Consider the following 17,180-nt stretch of genomic DNA (forward strand, 5'->3'; position numbering starts at 1 on the left):
GCAGTGCGTCATATCCCGCCTCAGCTATGATCTCATTCCCTCGCTCACGTCTCCACTCACTTATTTTCAGTCATGCTTGGCAGGGTTTTGGTCTGGTTTAGCAGCCTCAGTGACATCGTTTAGAGTTTGCTCTGTCTCTCCTACACAACTTTGTGTCTGTATGTTCTCGCGGCATGTTTCTGTGTTTATATATGTGAATCTCTACTTTGCCAAACAGTCACAGCGAAGTGATAACCCACCAAAGACATTCCTGAAGCCAACAGATCACCCAAGTCTGCAGAGTAATGGCTCAATCAATAAGCTATGGATCACTGAGTCACTGAATAATACATCTGGGTGCCTCCTTTCCTCGTTTGAAGGCACATTTTGGCCAATTACATTAGCATTGCGAACCCCATCTTCTAAAAGCTTCAAATGAGTTTGAGATGTCATTATTAGATGCCATAGGCCACCTCTCTCCTTCTGATACATTAGCAGAAATGTTTTCCATTGAGTTTCGGCCCCTGCCCCTCTCTGCTCAGATGGCCCATTTGCCTGTCAGAAAGCATTTCCCCTGTTAAGCAGGTACACAGCCAAATATACAGCAGTTCCTTTTACAGGAGCCAGAAACGCTCAAGGCCAAACTCTGGAGAGCGCTAGGATTCAGAGATCAGAGATGTGAATTAACTCAAAATTAGCATCTCAGCTAATTTAGATGTGTAGGCACGTGTAGCTGTTTTGTGAATTATGCATTCAAAATTTTTAAATGACTGTACATTACAATACATACAGTCTTCATGTGGTTTTCCAGCATATAAATGTTGCTTTGTCTTTTTTCCTTGTTGTTTTGCTCTGCTGCATACTTCTAGCTGTGTATATGTTGTTTCAAATAATGTATTTTCCTGTTAGCTACAGGTCGTATCTGTGTGTAGCGTCCTTATTTATGTGCGTTTGTTTTCTCTGCTCACCAGTCATTGTCTCTTCCTGCCTAGATCCCTCTAGCGGAGATGGAAGCTCTGTCTCTGGCCTCTGAGAAATCCTGGTCCCTAGCTCTGACAGACGACTCGGCTCCTGATGATTTTAACCCCCTCTTTCTAACCAGTTTGGAATGCAATGTACTGACAGTTCCTCTCTTTCTCTTTCTCCATCAATGTCCCTCCTCCTCCCCTCTGCAGTATCTTGTAGTGTTTCCTTTCCCAGGGCACTTCCAAAGCCACTTGTCCCCCCACTACTTTCACACACTGGGGTGGAACAGGCTTAGCTTGACAGAGAGAAAAAAACTGGATGCTCAATTAGCTAAACACCTCATTTGCACCTGTAGTCCCAGCACAACTAAAAACATGTAAAGCAGTTATAATCAATTTTTTATATTAATAATGGATCACATGACTACTTGTATGTGAAAGGTGTCGCTCATACTAATGAACCCGAGTCAGGGAATTATCCCCTGACTCGGCAGTTCCGTTTTTAAAGTTTTTCAGTTCATTGTTTTGGTTACAGAAGCCTGTAGGCAGCTATTTTCAGCAACAAAAAACTCCCCCACTAAAAATCAACTGTACACTACCTGCTCAGCACCAACCAGCAGACAAAGCAGTTTAAAGTGGAACCAAAACTGAGCTAAAGACGAGTGAAAATTTGACTTTTTATTGCCAGATGACCAAATTAATGCTCATGTTGCTCCATATCTGCTGGATGTGTAAAAAGACAATTGTTTGCTAACAAAAATCTAGTGTTGGCAGGTTTAAAGCCACTGTGTGTAGAATTTCTATTTCATATAGCATCATTCACACTATTCTAATAGCAAAACGTTCTAGTATTTAGAAAAATAAGACAGTCCTGGTGAAAATGTGTTTTCTTCACCCATTCATCTCAGTGTGCATTGCTATCTGCTACAGGGTCTTTTTTGATACTACTTACTTTATACAATGGCTACAAAAAATATGTAAACGCTTTATTATACAGGTCCAGTACTTTCCTATAATTTCTTATGTGTAACTGTAAATTTATAGGGAAGTTCCTGGAAACAATTGTGTAGTTTTTTATTACTTATAGGGACAGTGGAGAATGTGTTCAGTTGATACATTTCACATTAAATAATTCCACTGAATTGGTAGCAAAACATTAGGAGTCAGTGTACAGCAGGTCAGCTGAACATGAAAAATGGAAAATTTGTCTAAAAGCATACAGTTCAACATATATGGAGAATAAAGTGTCCAATAATAAATTAGTAATTAATTAATATTTACTTGGGATTAAATGGGGCCTTTTGCTGCTTATAAACTAAACACAACTGACTAAACTTCAGTAACTTTATCAGAACTTTGTCTCTATTTTCTCTATAATTAGTCCTAAATTACATAATTCTTTCCAGGAAACATCCAAGGAAAATACCAGGAAATGACAGACCCATAAAATAAAGTGTTACCCAATATACTTATACATGAATACGTGTATATGTCCTGAATACGTGTCTGATTGGCTGGCATGTGTGAGTTAAAATTATATATCAGGACACTTCAACTATAATTGAGGGTCAACAGTCTAACCACTATTATAAAGCAGTGCTGAAGTGCACACACAATTGCAACAATATTTAATTTATGCCCCATGGAAAACAAATCGAGCCATCTGCATTAAGTGTTCATGGTATGAACACAAAAATGCACTCCGAACGGTCTTGATCTAGAAAATAATGGACTTGCCTGAAGGAACGCCACTGCTTCACATCAGAGCGCGTTTTGTCACCACCTCATCCATCAATTTCTCATACAAGGGCATGTCGTCCTGCATTGAGGCTTATGTATGCATCCTCACCAGAATTAATCTGTATGTACCTCTATGATATCCTGTCCCAGAGGTCTCTGTCACTGAGGGAAAGGCCATCTTCCCTCTAAATTGAAAATTAATTGAATGTCATCTGGTTGTCAGGGTGTAATTAACAACCAGTTTGGCTCATTCATGATCACATCACATCCCTGTGGTCACTGTAACCTTGGCCCGTGCTGCACATCCAGGCCAGCGATGCAGTGGGATCAATTTATATATCATCAATCTCAGAAACGGAGAACCCCGGCTAACACATGACATGAAATTACTGTCAATTGGATTGTGCTGGGACAAATACAAAGAAAAGGAGGGGACTGAAGAGGTAGAGGAGTACAAGAGGCATTGAAAGACCCTGGTGAATCTAAACATGCGCCCTCCAACTTTCTCTTCTCTTTCTCATTCCACCTTTCCAGCCTAATGTGTGTTAATTCTCCAGTCCAGTCCAGTCCAGTAGAGTAGTGCGCCTCCTCACCTGCCAGTTGCAGTTTTCTCTCCTTCGCCTTATCTCTTATTTTTCTTTCTCCTCTCTCTCACTGTAACCTCTATCCTCCAGCTCTTTCTCTGTCCTTTTTCCTCCTTCTTTTCCTCAGTTCTCTATTTTTTTCCTATGTGCTTTACATGTGAGTCCACGTTTTTTCTCATAGTCCTTTCCTATCCGTCTTCTTCTGTGTTTGTACTGTATTCTGTCCTCTAGTTTTCACTCCTCTCTGAGTTGTCATGTGTTTGCTACGGGGGGTGTAAAGTGTGCAGGAGCTCCAGTAGCTCTGTGATGAATGTGAACTGGTTCTGTAATGGGTCAGGCTGCAGGACACTGCCCCAGCTGACACACAATCACGGAGCAGGCTGACGTAAAGTTAAATGACTGCCGGGGTAAAGGCACACACCAGACGCAGAGTGTCTTTCGCTTAAAAAAAGGAAAGCGCTTGGAAATTTCAACCTAGCACGGTCTTGTTTCTGTGATCTGTGGCAGCTCTGTGCCAGTCAACTCCAACATGCAAAGATCCTGTCTGTTTTCTGTGTATGCTGATGACCACTGCCTCTTCGTTCACATTGTGTCTTAGAAAGATATCAACTGTGAATGTGTTAGAAAGAGTGTGAAAGTGCTTGAGTTAGAGTAGCCCCAATCTTTCTAGCTCTAGAGGGACCCTGACTCTCTTCTCTCTTTCCCCAGCAAGAGCAGCTCGATCCTGGGGAGCCACTGGAGGACAACCTGCTGAGCGTCAGGAAGCCCGCGGTGGGACGCACACACTCCCTACCCAACGACAGCTACATGTTCCTCCCCCTGCAGCCCTTTGGTGACACAGCGCTGGCTCCAGCACAGCTTCTAGCACAGGCACAGGGGTCCCAGCACATTATGGGTACCCACAGGGCCCAATCAGGTAATGTATGATAAAGTATTTATTACATTTCAAATAAATACCACAATAAAATGAAACCAGCACCTGCAACAAAACACAACACCTGAAGCCTGTATTTACTGTTTTTATCTACCACAGCTGCAGACTGGTGGCTTATTTATTTGTTGTGATCCAGAATTTGTGACACCTTATTATGATAGGACAGAAATGGGAGGCCTTGTTTTGAACGTTAACCCAAGGATTTCCTCTGAGAATCGAGACACCTGCTGTAACTGTTTTGTTGCTTCTTACCTCCAGGCTCCAGTGGCTCAGTGCGTTCACAACCGGAGGAGGTTTCCCGGCAGCTGACCGTTCCCACTGACCTCTTCAGACCCATCAGCCCCCACAGCCACTCAGACTCGGAGAGTATACCACGACTACCCCCTCCCAGACGCACACACACATTCAGCCGCACGCTCCGCAGACAGGTGACTAAATCATACTGTTTCAGATTTTCACTTTACTCCAAAATCACATTTATAGTCCTCTCCTGTCTGTATCTGTACTGTATGTGATGAAAGCTGTATTTTATGTCAGCGTAAAATTATGAGAAAGATGTTGTAGTATTTTGGAAAATAAAGTATTAATACTAATAATAGTATATCCAAGGATTGTGGGTAAACAGGTGAGAGCAGTCTATCAGCTTACTGTATATGTCAAAATGAGGAATGTGAGGATCTGAGGTTAACTCTTCTGCTCAAAATCCAATCACACTCTGTGAAATTTGAATGTTACCATGATCTATCACTCGCCTTGCCTTTACCAATCTGCTTTTATACCGAGCATATAACTTCAATGACGTAGCTTAGTACAATCATTCTTGTACACACAAACAAAATGAAAAGTGAAAGCTCTTGCTTGTCTCATCGAGTGGCTCAGATTTTTTTTGAGGCACATACATCCACCAGCACATAGTGTTTGGCTCAACTATTGACATAATGACTATTATAGTTTTATTCTATCTGTAATGAGTAATAGTAACATTTTTGTGTTTAGCTCCACTTTATGTAATAATATCACAAATAACAAAACAATCACCACCAATATTTTTGCCCCCATTCTTGACAAATTATATAACATGGAGTTGATTCTTTTACTAACAGATAACATTATTTAAACCAAGGACATGACTTATTTGTGGCATAACTGGGCGTGTGTTAGTTAATAGCATCAGAAAAGAATTCAAGTATGTCAGTGAGCAGTGAGCTTTATAGGCATCAGTTTGTCATATCATATGACAGCAACTTTTGTCTTCAGTGATTGTCTAATTGTTATGACTCATAAGCCAAGTTTATTTTAAAAAATCAACCAATTGTAGCTCTAAGACCTAAGAGAAAAATCGGTTTAGTTGTCTGTTTCCTTGTTGCATGTTCTAAACAATTTCACTTTTCTTCCTCCTTTCTCCCCTTCTTCCTGGTATTCCTCTCTGTTGCTAATTTATATGCTGTCTCATTCTCCATATTGTATCTGTTATTCTCTGATCTCAGCTCAGTTGGGCCCAAAAGCCACCTGACCCTGAGCTACTGCTCAAACACAGATACTCCTGTTTCTGAAACAGTGACAAACAGCAGACTTTAGCTATCACTGGGCCTTTCAGAAACACTGGACTCCATGTTCATCTTCCAAGAGAGAGACAGACCAACACACACACACAGGCTTCCCTCCTTTTTTCCCTTTGTCACTCATTTGATTTTTTGTCTACTGCTAACCATCAGCCACAAAGCATCTACAACTCTCTAGCAGGTAGCTTTGCTTGTAGGAGACCTTAAGGGGGCTTTGAGTTTACTCATTCTTCTATATTCTTATACAAGCAGCAGGAGCTAGGTGTAACGTTGCATCAGTGGATTATTCGGTAGCTGAGTGATAGAATGTATTCAAGCCAGACTAAGGTGTTATTTGGCTGAGAAATTTACCCACAATGCAGTGCACTTACTATACTACTATACTACAAATAATACAACTCAGGGGATTGCTACAGAGCAGCAAGTGCTGTCCATATGCATTTGGCCATTTTGTACTCACAGTACCACAGTGATAGAGCACTTGTGAATTTTCTATTGACTTGAAACGTACATAGTTGTTAACCAGAGTACAGTAGTTATTGCACTTAACCTGATTTTGCTTAAAAAAATCTGACAGGGTGATCATGTTTTAGTATTGTTCCAGTGTGCACTCTTATTATTTGGTACTTGGTGTTGTATTGCTGTGGCTGGTGATTGGGCTGGCCTGGTTGTGATATCTTTGACCACTAGGTGTCTCTGTGGTAACACCGTTCAGGCTCATGCAGGGAACCCCATGATTCCAAACATTTCTCAAAGTGCTGTGCCCTAAAACTCATGCATGCCTTGTTTCCTCATCTCTATAGATTTGAGATATTTTAATTGACCTAATTCAACACAATTATATTCAAATACTATTCATTTCCTCTCCCCAGTTTATGGTCTATGAGGAACAAGTCATGAGTTCATGAGGACATTTTATGAGTTTTAGCCACCATTGTGCTTACTAACCCTTCCTCTCCTACAGTAGCTACATATTATGTTTACCCTCTGACTATTGGCCTCACACCCTGTAGATGGTTTTGTTCAGACGTAAGGATGACGGCATGGAAACACTGATCAGAATTTGGTTGTAAATTTCACTGAAAACTGTGCTGCTGACAGTTTACAGGGTTTTGTGTGAATGCTCAAAGGCTAGAGGGTCAGGCAGTCTGGCTCAGAGTTCACTGTGTCAGCTGGCACCCAACTAACAAAAAGCAGAGTCCACGTTCCTGGGCCAATGAGAAAAACAGTAGACATGAGCATCTTTCCTGGAAATATCATTTACGCCAGTCAGTACCTACTACTTGACGTACTGAATTGTAGCATGACTTACTTATACCGTGTCATACCAACAAGGTGAAGGATTTTCAAAAGCAAAGTTATTTTTGATCACATTCATAATCCTTATATACCAAAAAATTTGGGCTGAAAATATTTTCCAAAATAATCTTAATCATGATGTTGAGAGTTTCAGGGGAGTTTGAGTGCAAGTTTGAGTGTAGTTAATTTTAGTCATCAAGTCCCCTTAAAGACCCCCTCTAGACATGTTTTAAGACATATAAAAATACTCTGCTTTGAAGAATCATTTATGTCTAATTTGGGTTTTCTACTGGGTTTTCAATTTAATTAACTAGTTTGTTTTTGTTTTATAGTTAAAAAAATATTCAAATTATTTCTACTACTTCTACCTCATTAAAAAAAGAATCTATGATTATGCAAATATTTAAGTTTAACTGCTGGACACAAGATGTCTCCTATTTCACTGAAAAGCCCATTCACAGTGTTTTTGCTCTGGAGGTTTTAAGTGTCCACATCACACTTGTTTAAGTTTGCATATTGGATCAGGATTGGCTTCCAAACTTGTTGTGACGTCACAAAGTCCTGCTGGTACGAACATGTGTTACATGTGTAGATTTAAGGTTAGCAGAGAGAAACGTTCCCCCTTCAGGAGGTGGATGTGAAAACAGCCTTCTAGTGTCAAACTGCACGTACATCATTCTGCACAGAGAAGCTCAAACATCCAAGTGAAGTTACAACAACAATAATTAATAATTTGTGAGTAGAGGGGGGCTTTAGCAATTATTCTTATCAGATGTGAAAACAAAATTCTGGCTCAGCCACTAAAGAAGCACTGCACAGTAAATTAATAAAACAAAACCAAAGAACAAAATCCAATAATGTCAAATGCTGTTAACCCAATTTATTACTCATGTCAAATCTTAATATGGAATTCTGCCATTGAATAACACAGTGTAACCTCTGTGTTTATAATTTATGGAAGAATGTTGCAATTCCAATTTAACCCCACACTGCCTACAATGAGAAGTACAGAGAGGACTCTGGGACTATGCTGGCCAGACTGTGAACTTTGACCCAAACTGCTTCTCATCTTCATCACCTCACACTAACTAGTCTCCCCCTCTCATCCTCCCTGATCCCCCGTACCCTCGCACTCCTTCATCTCCCCCTCTCTTCTTCGCATTGCATATTTACCTCCATCTCTTCACCCTTCTCTCCTAAATATTTCACCCCCACCCCCTTTCCCCTCCATGCCCCGTCTTCCAGGTTGCAGTGTCTACTGATTCTCAGGAGGCCCTGTGTTCAGATGGAGGGGAGAGCAATGAAGGACTTGTGAATGTGGCCTCTCTGGGCCTCCCTCCATCCCCCTCCACCTCCTCCCCCTCCAACTCTCCCTCACCTTGCTCCCATCATCATCATCAGCAGCCTGCTCTCTGCCTGGTCCCCGCTACACCAGGCGCCTCCCCTAAACCCTTGCGCCCCAGCAGCGTGCACACCCAGCTTCACGACCAGCGCTGCCTTGCCTCCTCCTCCCCTTCCTCCTCCTCACCCTCCTCGTCTCCTCCGCCCTTACCAGCCAGGCCGCACCAACAGGAGGAACCCTCGGTGGATCAGGAAGTGTCCCTCATTACCTGCGCAGCGTTGGCTGGCAGTGATGACATCATGGTGGAGGACAGTGGCGATGGCGCTAATGAGGGTTACAGCAGCTACGCAGGCTGCCAGGAAAGCCGGAGTCCATGTTTGAGGCAGCTAAAGAGGTTCCACAGTGCTGACACGCAGGGTCGCAGCGCTCTCCTGCCCCGCCCCCGCCCTTACTCCTGGTTGGACGACCCGCGACGCCACTCTGTAGAGGCATGCTCCTCGGTGGAGTCCAGCTTCCAGCGCAGTACCACCTCCACCTCCTCTGGCTTCGTGTCACGTGCCGACAGCATGCAGATCCACAACCAGACCCCCGCTCAGACCTCACTGCCCTCACCCCGACGCAAGAAGAAGATGAGCCCGCCCTGCATTTCCGTAGACCCCCCGGACAGACTGGAGGCTCAGTCTGGCCTCTACCCGGGTTCTGGTGGACTCGGAGGCATGGGGCTGGGGGCATAAGGGTTGCCCCCTCCTCTGCCCAGCCGGGACACCTGTCTGAGGAGGAGAGCGCCCTCCAGTGACTCCAAGGACTCCTTTGACCTGGGAGTTGGAGAGGGTTCGGGACAGGATGGAGGCTCGCCCAACCCCAACACCAACCCCAAGCTATTGACTCTTCCCAGTTTCACCTTTGAGAAGACAAGCTCTGAGCACTGAACACTGATACTCCAACACACATATACACACGCACACAGCCGGACGGACCCTCCACACACACAAACACACGATGCACTCTGTGTATCTGTGATGGTGATAGTTCTAGTAATAATGCTGTAGAGAGTAATAATGGTAAAACTACAATAAACAGTAAAAACATCCTTGGTTTCATAAGGAGTGCAGTACTGTAGTAGTGTGACCATCCCTTGTCTTTGTATTGTTACTGCCAAAACAACCAGAGAAGAAGAGAACACATGAAACAACAACACAAACATGACTGTTTCTCTTCTGCTACGCCTGCATGCCACTGGCTGCAGCTTGACCCCATAACCTTTGGAGTGACATCAGCACCTGGGATTTGGCGCCCTCTGTGGTCGCCATCTGAACTGCCTGATGTTGCACAGGATGGGCTTTGCCCGGTCAGTGGAGGTACAAAGCAATATGAACGTTTTAGAGACACTATTTTCTTAAATTATTCGGCCATAGTGTTTGTACAGGATGTTGTTTTTTAATTTCATTCGATTGTTATTTTCATGTCTTTTTGTGATTTTCTTTTTTTTTTGTCAAAATGGTTTGTCTTTGTCTCTTTTTTTCACTGTAGGATATTTCTAGCTTTCTTGGTTTACTGAGGAAAGTGAACATTTTTCAAAGTGCTGAAAACCATGTATTTGTAGGAATAATATATAAATATATATATATATATATATATATATATATATATATATATATATATATATATATAATATATATAAAAAGTCATTAAACTGAGCTTGGATTTTTAAGCACACGCACTGGACCGTGGTGGTTTGATTGTTGGATGAAAAAGAAGGCTGCACTGCACACACAAGTTTTTTCATTGATTGTTTGATTCTCTTGATTGTCTCAGACAGCCACAAAGTCTCTGTACACAGGATGTGAAGACAGACTCTATTTGAGAAAACAACAATTGATTATACAGTTGTTGTTTTTTACCTGACTTCTTAGAATGTGCTAATCCAACTTTTCATGTTCAAGTGTGTATGTGTGTGTGTGTGTGAGTGTGTGTGTGTGTGAGTGTGTGTGTGTGTGTGTGTGTGTGTGTGTGTGTGTGTGTGTGTGTGTGTGCGTGCGCGCGCAGCAGATTTATATCCCTCGGGACATCAGAGATTGATGTTCATACCTCACATTTCATCTCTGAGTGAAGACTTGACTGTCACTGCAGACACATGCCTCTCAATGGTTTTCATTGTACAGCTATAGAGTCCACATTTTTAAGAATGATTTATCATTAAAACACCAAATATAGCCTACCTACTTTCTAACCATATTACATAAGCACATAGCTTAACTGAGATCAAAGCTGTATTTATACTTCTACGTTAATGGGTTACGGTATAGCTACTGCTGCTATGTGTGTAGGTTCTGACGCTACAGCGACGCTGAGGCATCAAAATGTGATTGGTAAGGCTACTTTTCTCCAACAAGTTTCTTATGACAGTAGAGAGTTAGTTAGTGAAGACAACATTAACGAAGTTGAAGACAGACTCAGTTATCTTCTCCTTATAGTAACACACAACTAGGAAGCCATCTCTACTGCAAGCTTTCTGCTCACCACGATCACTGCTCTCTATCACTGTGAATGAATGAATGTTAACAGGGTGATTGCACGGCAGTAGTCTCCTATTCAGTGTGACACAAGGTGAAATAGAGGTCACCTGGATGTAACTCCAGTTATAGAAGTGTGCTCCCCGTCGCTCTGTATCACAAAGTGAAGTGAGTTACTGCGTACGTGAAAAAAGTTGCATAAAACCTTTTGTGTCTCCAGAGCGAGCTGTTTGTCTGATAAATGTCCTCAAGTGATGTCACTTGAGTCAGCGTTGGCTGGGGCTGAAGACTACAAGTTTGAAAATGAAAAAATTCTGGGGGTGTGGCGTTAGAAAGAAGTGAGCTTACCAGATTTCTGTAGCCGCTCCCCATCTCTGCTTGAGGCTCAGGACTACATTAGCCGCTACTAGCATAACACACTCAAATCTCCAATCCAACTGTTGAGGGCCGAGTTGCATTGTGGGTAATGTAGGCGCCAGTAATTTTAATTCAGCAACATTTCGATCTAACAGAGATCTTCGTCAGGCATTATCAAATCACCATCACAAAGCAGAACAACAATCAGATCCTTCTTTCTTTTCTCTGATTCTTTGTTTGATTCTTGCCTTAGGTTTCCCCAACTGCCACTACCTCCACTTCCTGTGAAAGAATAGTCCCCGATAGTTCAAAATAAACATTTAAATCTCCAACTCCACATTTCTAGACTTTGTCTATACAGAAATTTTACTTTCTGAGGAAAAGGCTGTAGAAGTTTGCACTCACAAAAAAAACAACAACAACAACTACACTTTACACTTTTCTCATCATTTAGCATTGACAAAGATGCCCAAAATCTGTTGTATTCCTTCAGGATCAGTAAGTGCAGCTTGATGAGGGCTGCACACAGGATGCATTGTTTTAAAATGTCTGCACCTTTTGTCAGTTGTTATCAGTGGCTTGGCAGCAGCAGCACATTAAAGAGCTTGAGCTGTATATCAGATCAATGTCAGAAAAGAAAACTTATGTCTCGAGGGATGTATACATGTTCCTCCATTTGGAACAGGATCTTAATCTTCTCCTTTGAGCAATAGCAAAGGTTATTTATAATTTTCTCTTTTTACGTTTTGATTTTAACTATCTCATTCACAGATGCATAATTGCATAGTTGTACAGCTGTGAAAATGATGTAACACTCGTTGCACTCTGACCTCTTGCTCTGTATGTTACAGCACCAGTGTCGTGACATACATTCAAGCAGGAGATAAATGTGGTTGCAGCCCAAAATATCCTGTCTGCTTTTAGCACAGACAAACAACAGCATACGGTTAAAGAATGCAGAGAGGCAGGAAACATGGCAACACAAACCCAAACAGAAGAGAACAGATCATTAGATATAATGAGGCACTAAAACATTATTATACAACATTGATTTCTGCTGTTAATGATGAGTATGAGTTGTCATAGCAAGCAGGCAACAAGCATCACTGCACAAATGATCTTTTATACAAATGAGGATAGATTTTATCTTAACTTTAATATTGTGTTCACACTGGCAGGCAATGTCAAAATCTGAAGACACAAGCCAAAAATATGTAAGGAAAAATAAGACTTCTTAAACATGCTTCTCCCCAGTGATCAGGGTTCTATATTTGTTAATGCGCTTTAAAGTTGAAATATTTGGTCTGACATTTATGAGAATGAATTAAATCATTAATAATACATAATTGTGAAATTGCTAAGATCTCTGCAGGAGCAAAAGAGAACTCCTAAGGCGCTTGTGGTTAATAACAACATTGGAAATTGATATAATGATGTGAGCATGAAACATAGAAACAAAGCAGCTTTCAACAGCAATGATGACATCGTTTATAGATTTTTTTAGAGGGCTCCTGCTGCTAAATAGTTTAGAGACAATAAACCCACAAAGTAAAACTTGTAAGCAGCTGATTAACAGATTAAGACACAGTTATGTTAGTTTTCAATGATATTTCAAAGGCAGATGAAAGAAAGAGTCCTGTTTCAAACTCAGAGCCAATCAAAATGCTGCCTTTGGCTCAGCAAATTCTCAGTCACATTGGGGCAAATTTCTCCAAACCGCCAGTCTTTGAGATGGAGATGTGGCTGCACCAGAAATGGAAGCTGTCAAGAGTTGCTCTTGTTTTATTGTCTTTGTTTACAGTATGTAATGTATATATCTATAGAATGTTACTGCCTGGATGCCACCCTACACACTGTTACATACTGTAAGCTGTTTGTATCTCTCATGTATTACCATTACATTCGAGTCACAGAGCTGAGCATCCGATTTTCCAAAAAATGAATACCAGAATCCTCTACTCTTTGGACCATCTGGATGACTAAATATTTCGTCTGTTGTACAATAAAAAAGATTTTAGCCCGTTTCTCAAGTTGTGCCTCTTTTTCCTGATCCGAACAAAGACGGTGGCTGGAAACATAACTCGTTTTTTCAATTTATATGTGAACCAAAATGAAAAATGTCAATTATCAATTTAGTGGAATATAATAATGTTTCTGTCCTACCTGGATTAGGAAATAGAGTTGCAACTGTAGAAAAGGAAAATAAATTAAATTTTATGGTATTACTATATATTAACTATAACTATATATATATATGTGTATATATATATATATGTGTATATATATATATATACACATATATATATATATATATATATGTATATATATATATATATGTATATATATATATATATATATATATATATATATATATATATACACATATATATATATACACATATATATATATATATGTATATATGTTTATATATATATGTGTATATATATATATATATATATATATATACACACATATATATATACACATATATATATATGTATATATGTGTATATATATGTGTGTATATATATATATACATATATATATATATACATATATATATATATATATATATATATATATATATATATATATATATATATATATATATATATATATATATATATATATATATATATATATATATATATATGTTGCTTACCCACATTCTCTCCACCTGCCGTATCTCATACTATGCTACTTCCGAGCTGTCTTTAGAAGCGTGTAGGAGTGTGTGTGTTAGCATGTGTGTCTCAGTGTGCATGTGTGTGGGCTGCACACTGATCTTATTATTAAAATACAGACCTGTTCTGCTAACAGTATCTCCCTGTTAGGGGTAAGTGTTACTGAAAACAATAACACAAGCACTCCTAAAAATCAGCTCGGTGATTAAAATTAGCATCGTGCTAAACAACTAGCAAAACTGAGCTCCAGCAAAGCCCCTATACATTGTATATGTAGATATCCTGAATTAATTTCCAATGTACATGCTACTCACTTACAACAACAGTATATACCATTATAACAGAATACATTATTTAATGGTAGCAGTGTTGAATAATGGACCTTTTTTGTGCAAGATTTCAGTATTCTACACTCTTGCTCTCATGAGCTTTTTAATTATTTTCTCAGTCTGCACAGGCAGCCATGCATATACAAATCCAAATAAATGCTTACTTTCTCAGACAAAAATGATAGTTAAAGGAAAACTTTTGACTCACCATCTGTAGTACTGAATGTATTTGATTCTTCACAGAGCATGTCAGCTGTAGTCAGCTTGGAATCACAGCAGTTACAGAGGATTCCAATGGAGACAGAGTGACAGCAAAAAGAAAAGTGTCAAAACTTATCAAAATGTCCATAGAAACTTCTACCACTCCTGGCTACCCCTTGCATTATTCACTTCTCAGTCGGTATGTTCAATATGTTTCAAACATTCATAGTTTCTCTACAGTTGGTTTGATAAGTTTCCTTTTTTCCTTTACACTGGATTGCCATTGTAATGTGAGTTCAAGTTGACTACAGCTTCCATTCACTGCTAATGGCAGCATGCTAGCATGTTCATGGTGTAAATGCTAACATGTTTAGCAGGTATAATGTTTGCCCTGTTAGCCATCTTAGTTTAGCGTTAAATTAAGATAGCATGCTAACATTTGCATTGGCACTATCTATCGGGACATTTCACCTAACAATAGACTAAAAAGCACTTTTGGTTTGCTAAACGTGCTCTGCTGCACTTATAACCACACCCAAAAGTGATGTCACAGTGTACTGACACACCTTGGAGTACACTTCTACATCACTGCAGCAGGGTAAGAAGTTAAACCAGTGGAAGTCAGCAAAAACTATTTTTACAATTTTCAGACAAGTTAAGTTCAAAACCAATAATGTTAACCCCATGGTGGTGCTAGAGGAAATTCCAGGGCCTCACCGATATCAATAGGCTTCATCTTCGGGTCCCATGAATGCCCCATGAATGTCACATGAATGTCACATGAAATGATGACACCATCCATCAAATATTTGTTGAGATATTTCAGCCTGGACCAAAGTGGGGGACCGTCAGACAGACGGATGCCGCTAGTGTGGCTAAAAATCCTTCTGCCACTGCTGTAGTAGAAGAAGAAAAAAACTGTCAAGGAACTGGGAGGCTGCAATGAAGCAGGGTGTTGCTTCAGTTTGTGTGCCAAGCAAAGCCACCTAAAAAAAAAAAGTTTTTAAAAATATATAAAAGTCTCAAAAGTCTCAGACTCATCCATACAAAATCTGCCAAGGATTTAAGTTTGGTAAGATCTTGAATTCATCAGATGTGTGTAGATTTTTATTACAGTGATAACAAATCTCCCATTTAACCATTGAACTGCCTATTCAAATGCATGAAAACTTAAAGAGACTCTAGCTTCTTTGTATATGATTGAGCAGTAGCAAGCACTCAGACACAACTGCTGCTGGACACTGACAGCTCAGACTGTGGACATCCCTGTCTGGAGAATATCATCACAAGATTTGCAATGTAAATGTGGATTTTATTGCCAGCAATAACAGTGTTTGAATAAACAGATTTTAGACTTGACAAGTGGCTTTGAAAATATTGTAGCTTGCTTGTTTTTAAGTTCTAACATCTCACGGTTTGGCTGTTGATGAATGATGATGCTCCAAGGTGGGAAGTGAGAAGGCAGGAAAAGTAAAGTGTTTTGATTCATAAACTTACAAGTTTTCTTACTGACTGATTCTTTTTAATTCCCCCATCCCCAGTAGGCACTAGGAGAAATGTGGCTATAGGTTTAGGTTATACTATCTTCCATTTTCTGGTGGGGGGTGCTAATGTTGCCTTATACAGTTTTAAATGTGGAATCACTTACATTTTGAAAATCTAACTCTGTTTTGAAATAGTCTGAAATCTGTTAACATGTGTAACCAATCCTAGGTGTCAGTGAATATATTGAATAATGCTCCAGACTGGCATTTCCACCCACACTCCTTTCCCTGAATAAACCCAATAAACCATCTGGCACAACCCCCCAAAAAAACAGAAACATTTCGAACACAATTGCATTCACTGTCACGGATCCTACATGTGCCTCCTTTCTCACTTTCTCCACTCTTTTTTATTTCCTATTACGTTCCCCACTGCTTTTTCTCTCACCTGTCTTAGTCCTTATATACTTTCATTTCACCATTTCATGGCTGACAGTAGGGCATCTGAGATGTACTGGAATATTCTGAACTCCTGTATCAGGTTTGTTTTTGAACGCTGTAGGTCTATATGATAAGAGCTTCCCTGCCTATGTCTCACTCCATCCACCCCCCTCTGCACTCAGATAACAGACAGAATAACACTCCATCAACCTCACTAAACCAAATTAAGATGGCTGAAGGTCTCCAAATAATCTCTCTCCTCGTCAACAGGGTTGGAAATTAGTGACGCAATACAACAACGCATGGAAAAACAAAAGACTGATGGGCATTAACACAAGACATTCTTGTTTACCAGTGTTAATCAGTGTTTGGCAGAAGCCTTCTGGGACGTCAGCCACAATAGGTGGAGAAGAGCAGGGAGATTGGAGCAGGTCTTTACTACACCAAAACAAGGCAAACTAAATATATGGCTGCTACTCCCAACACAGGACTGACGCCTGAAGCTCTGCTCATATGGCAAAATGATTTGTATTAAATTACCAGATTAAAGAAGTTTCTGCATTCTACATTACATTGTTGAATATCACAATTTAATACACATGTCAAATATGGGTCAAACATGTAACTGAATTTATAAATGGCTAACAAATTAAACTGTGGTGTGGTGTGTACAAATAATTAATTTACATATCACCTTCACAGAAACACCTTCACTGTCTGCAGTTTTAAGGAAAGACTTGACAATGCAGAAGGACAAAAGCTCTG

At 40.2% G+C, this 17,180-nt stretch overlaps 1 protein-coding gene across 2 annotated transcripts in view; it reads left to right on the forward strand.

Annotated features, from left to right (window-relative positions):
• Positions 1-13,299, forward strand: part of cacna1g (calcium channel, voltage-dependent, T type, alpha 1G subunit) — a 258,783-nt gene extending 245,484 nt beyond the window's left edge. The window contains exons 37-40 of one of the 2 annotated variants that reach the window (XM_044179327.1): positions 972-1,094; positions 3,977-4,184; positions 4,461-4,630; positions 8,309-13,299. In XM_044179327.1, coding sequence (XP_044035262.1) covers positions 972-1,094; positions 3,977-4,184; positions 4,461-4,630; positions 8,309-9,139 — 1,332 coding nt within the window. In that variant the 3' untranslated portion in view covers positions 9,140-13,299. The remainder of the gene's footprint in view (positions 1-971; positions 1,095-3,976; positions 4,185-4,460; positions 4,631-8,308) is intronic. The other variant, XM_044179328.1, reaches the window with a different exon arrangement.
• The last annotated feature ends 3,881 nt before the right edge of the window (positions 13,300-17,180 follow it).

The sequence above is a fragment of the Siniperca chuatsi genome, linkage group LG20 (genome assembly GCF_020085105.1).
Source record: "Siniperca chuatsi isolate FFG_IHB_CAS linkage group LG20, ASM2008510v1, whole genome shotgun sequence".
NCBI lineage: Eukaryota > Metazoa > Chordata > Actinopteri > Centrarchiformes > Sinipercidae > Siniperca > Siniperca chuatsi.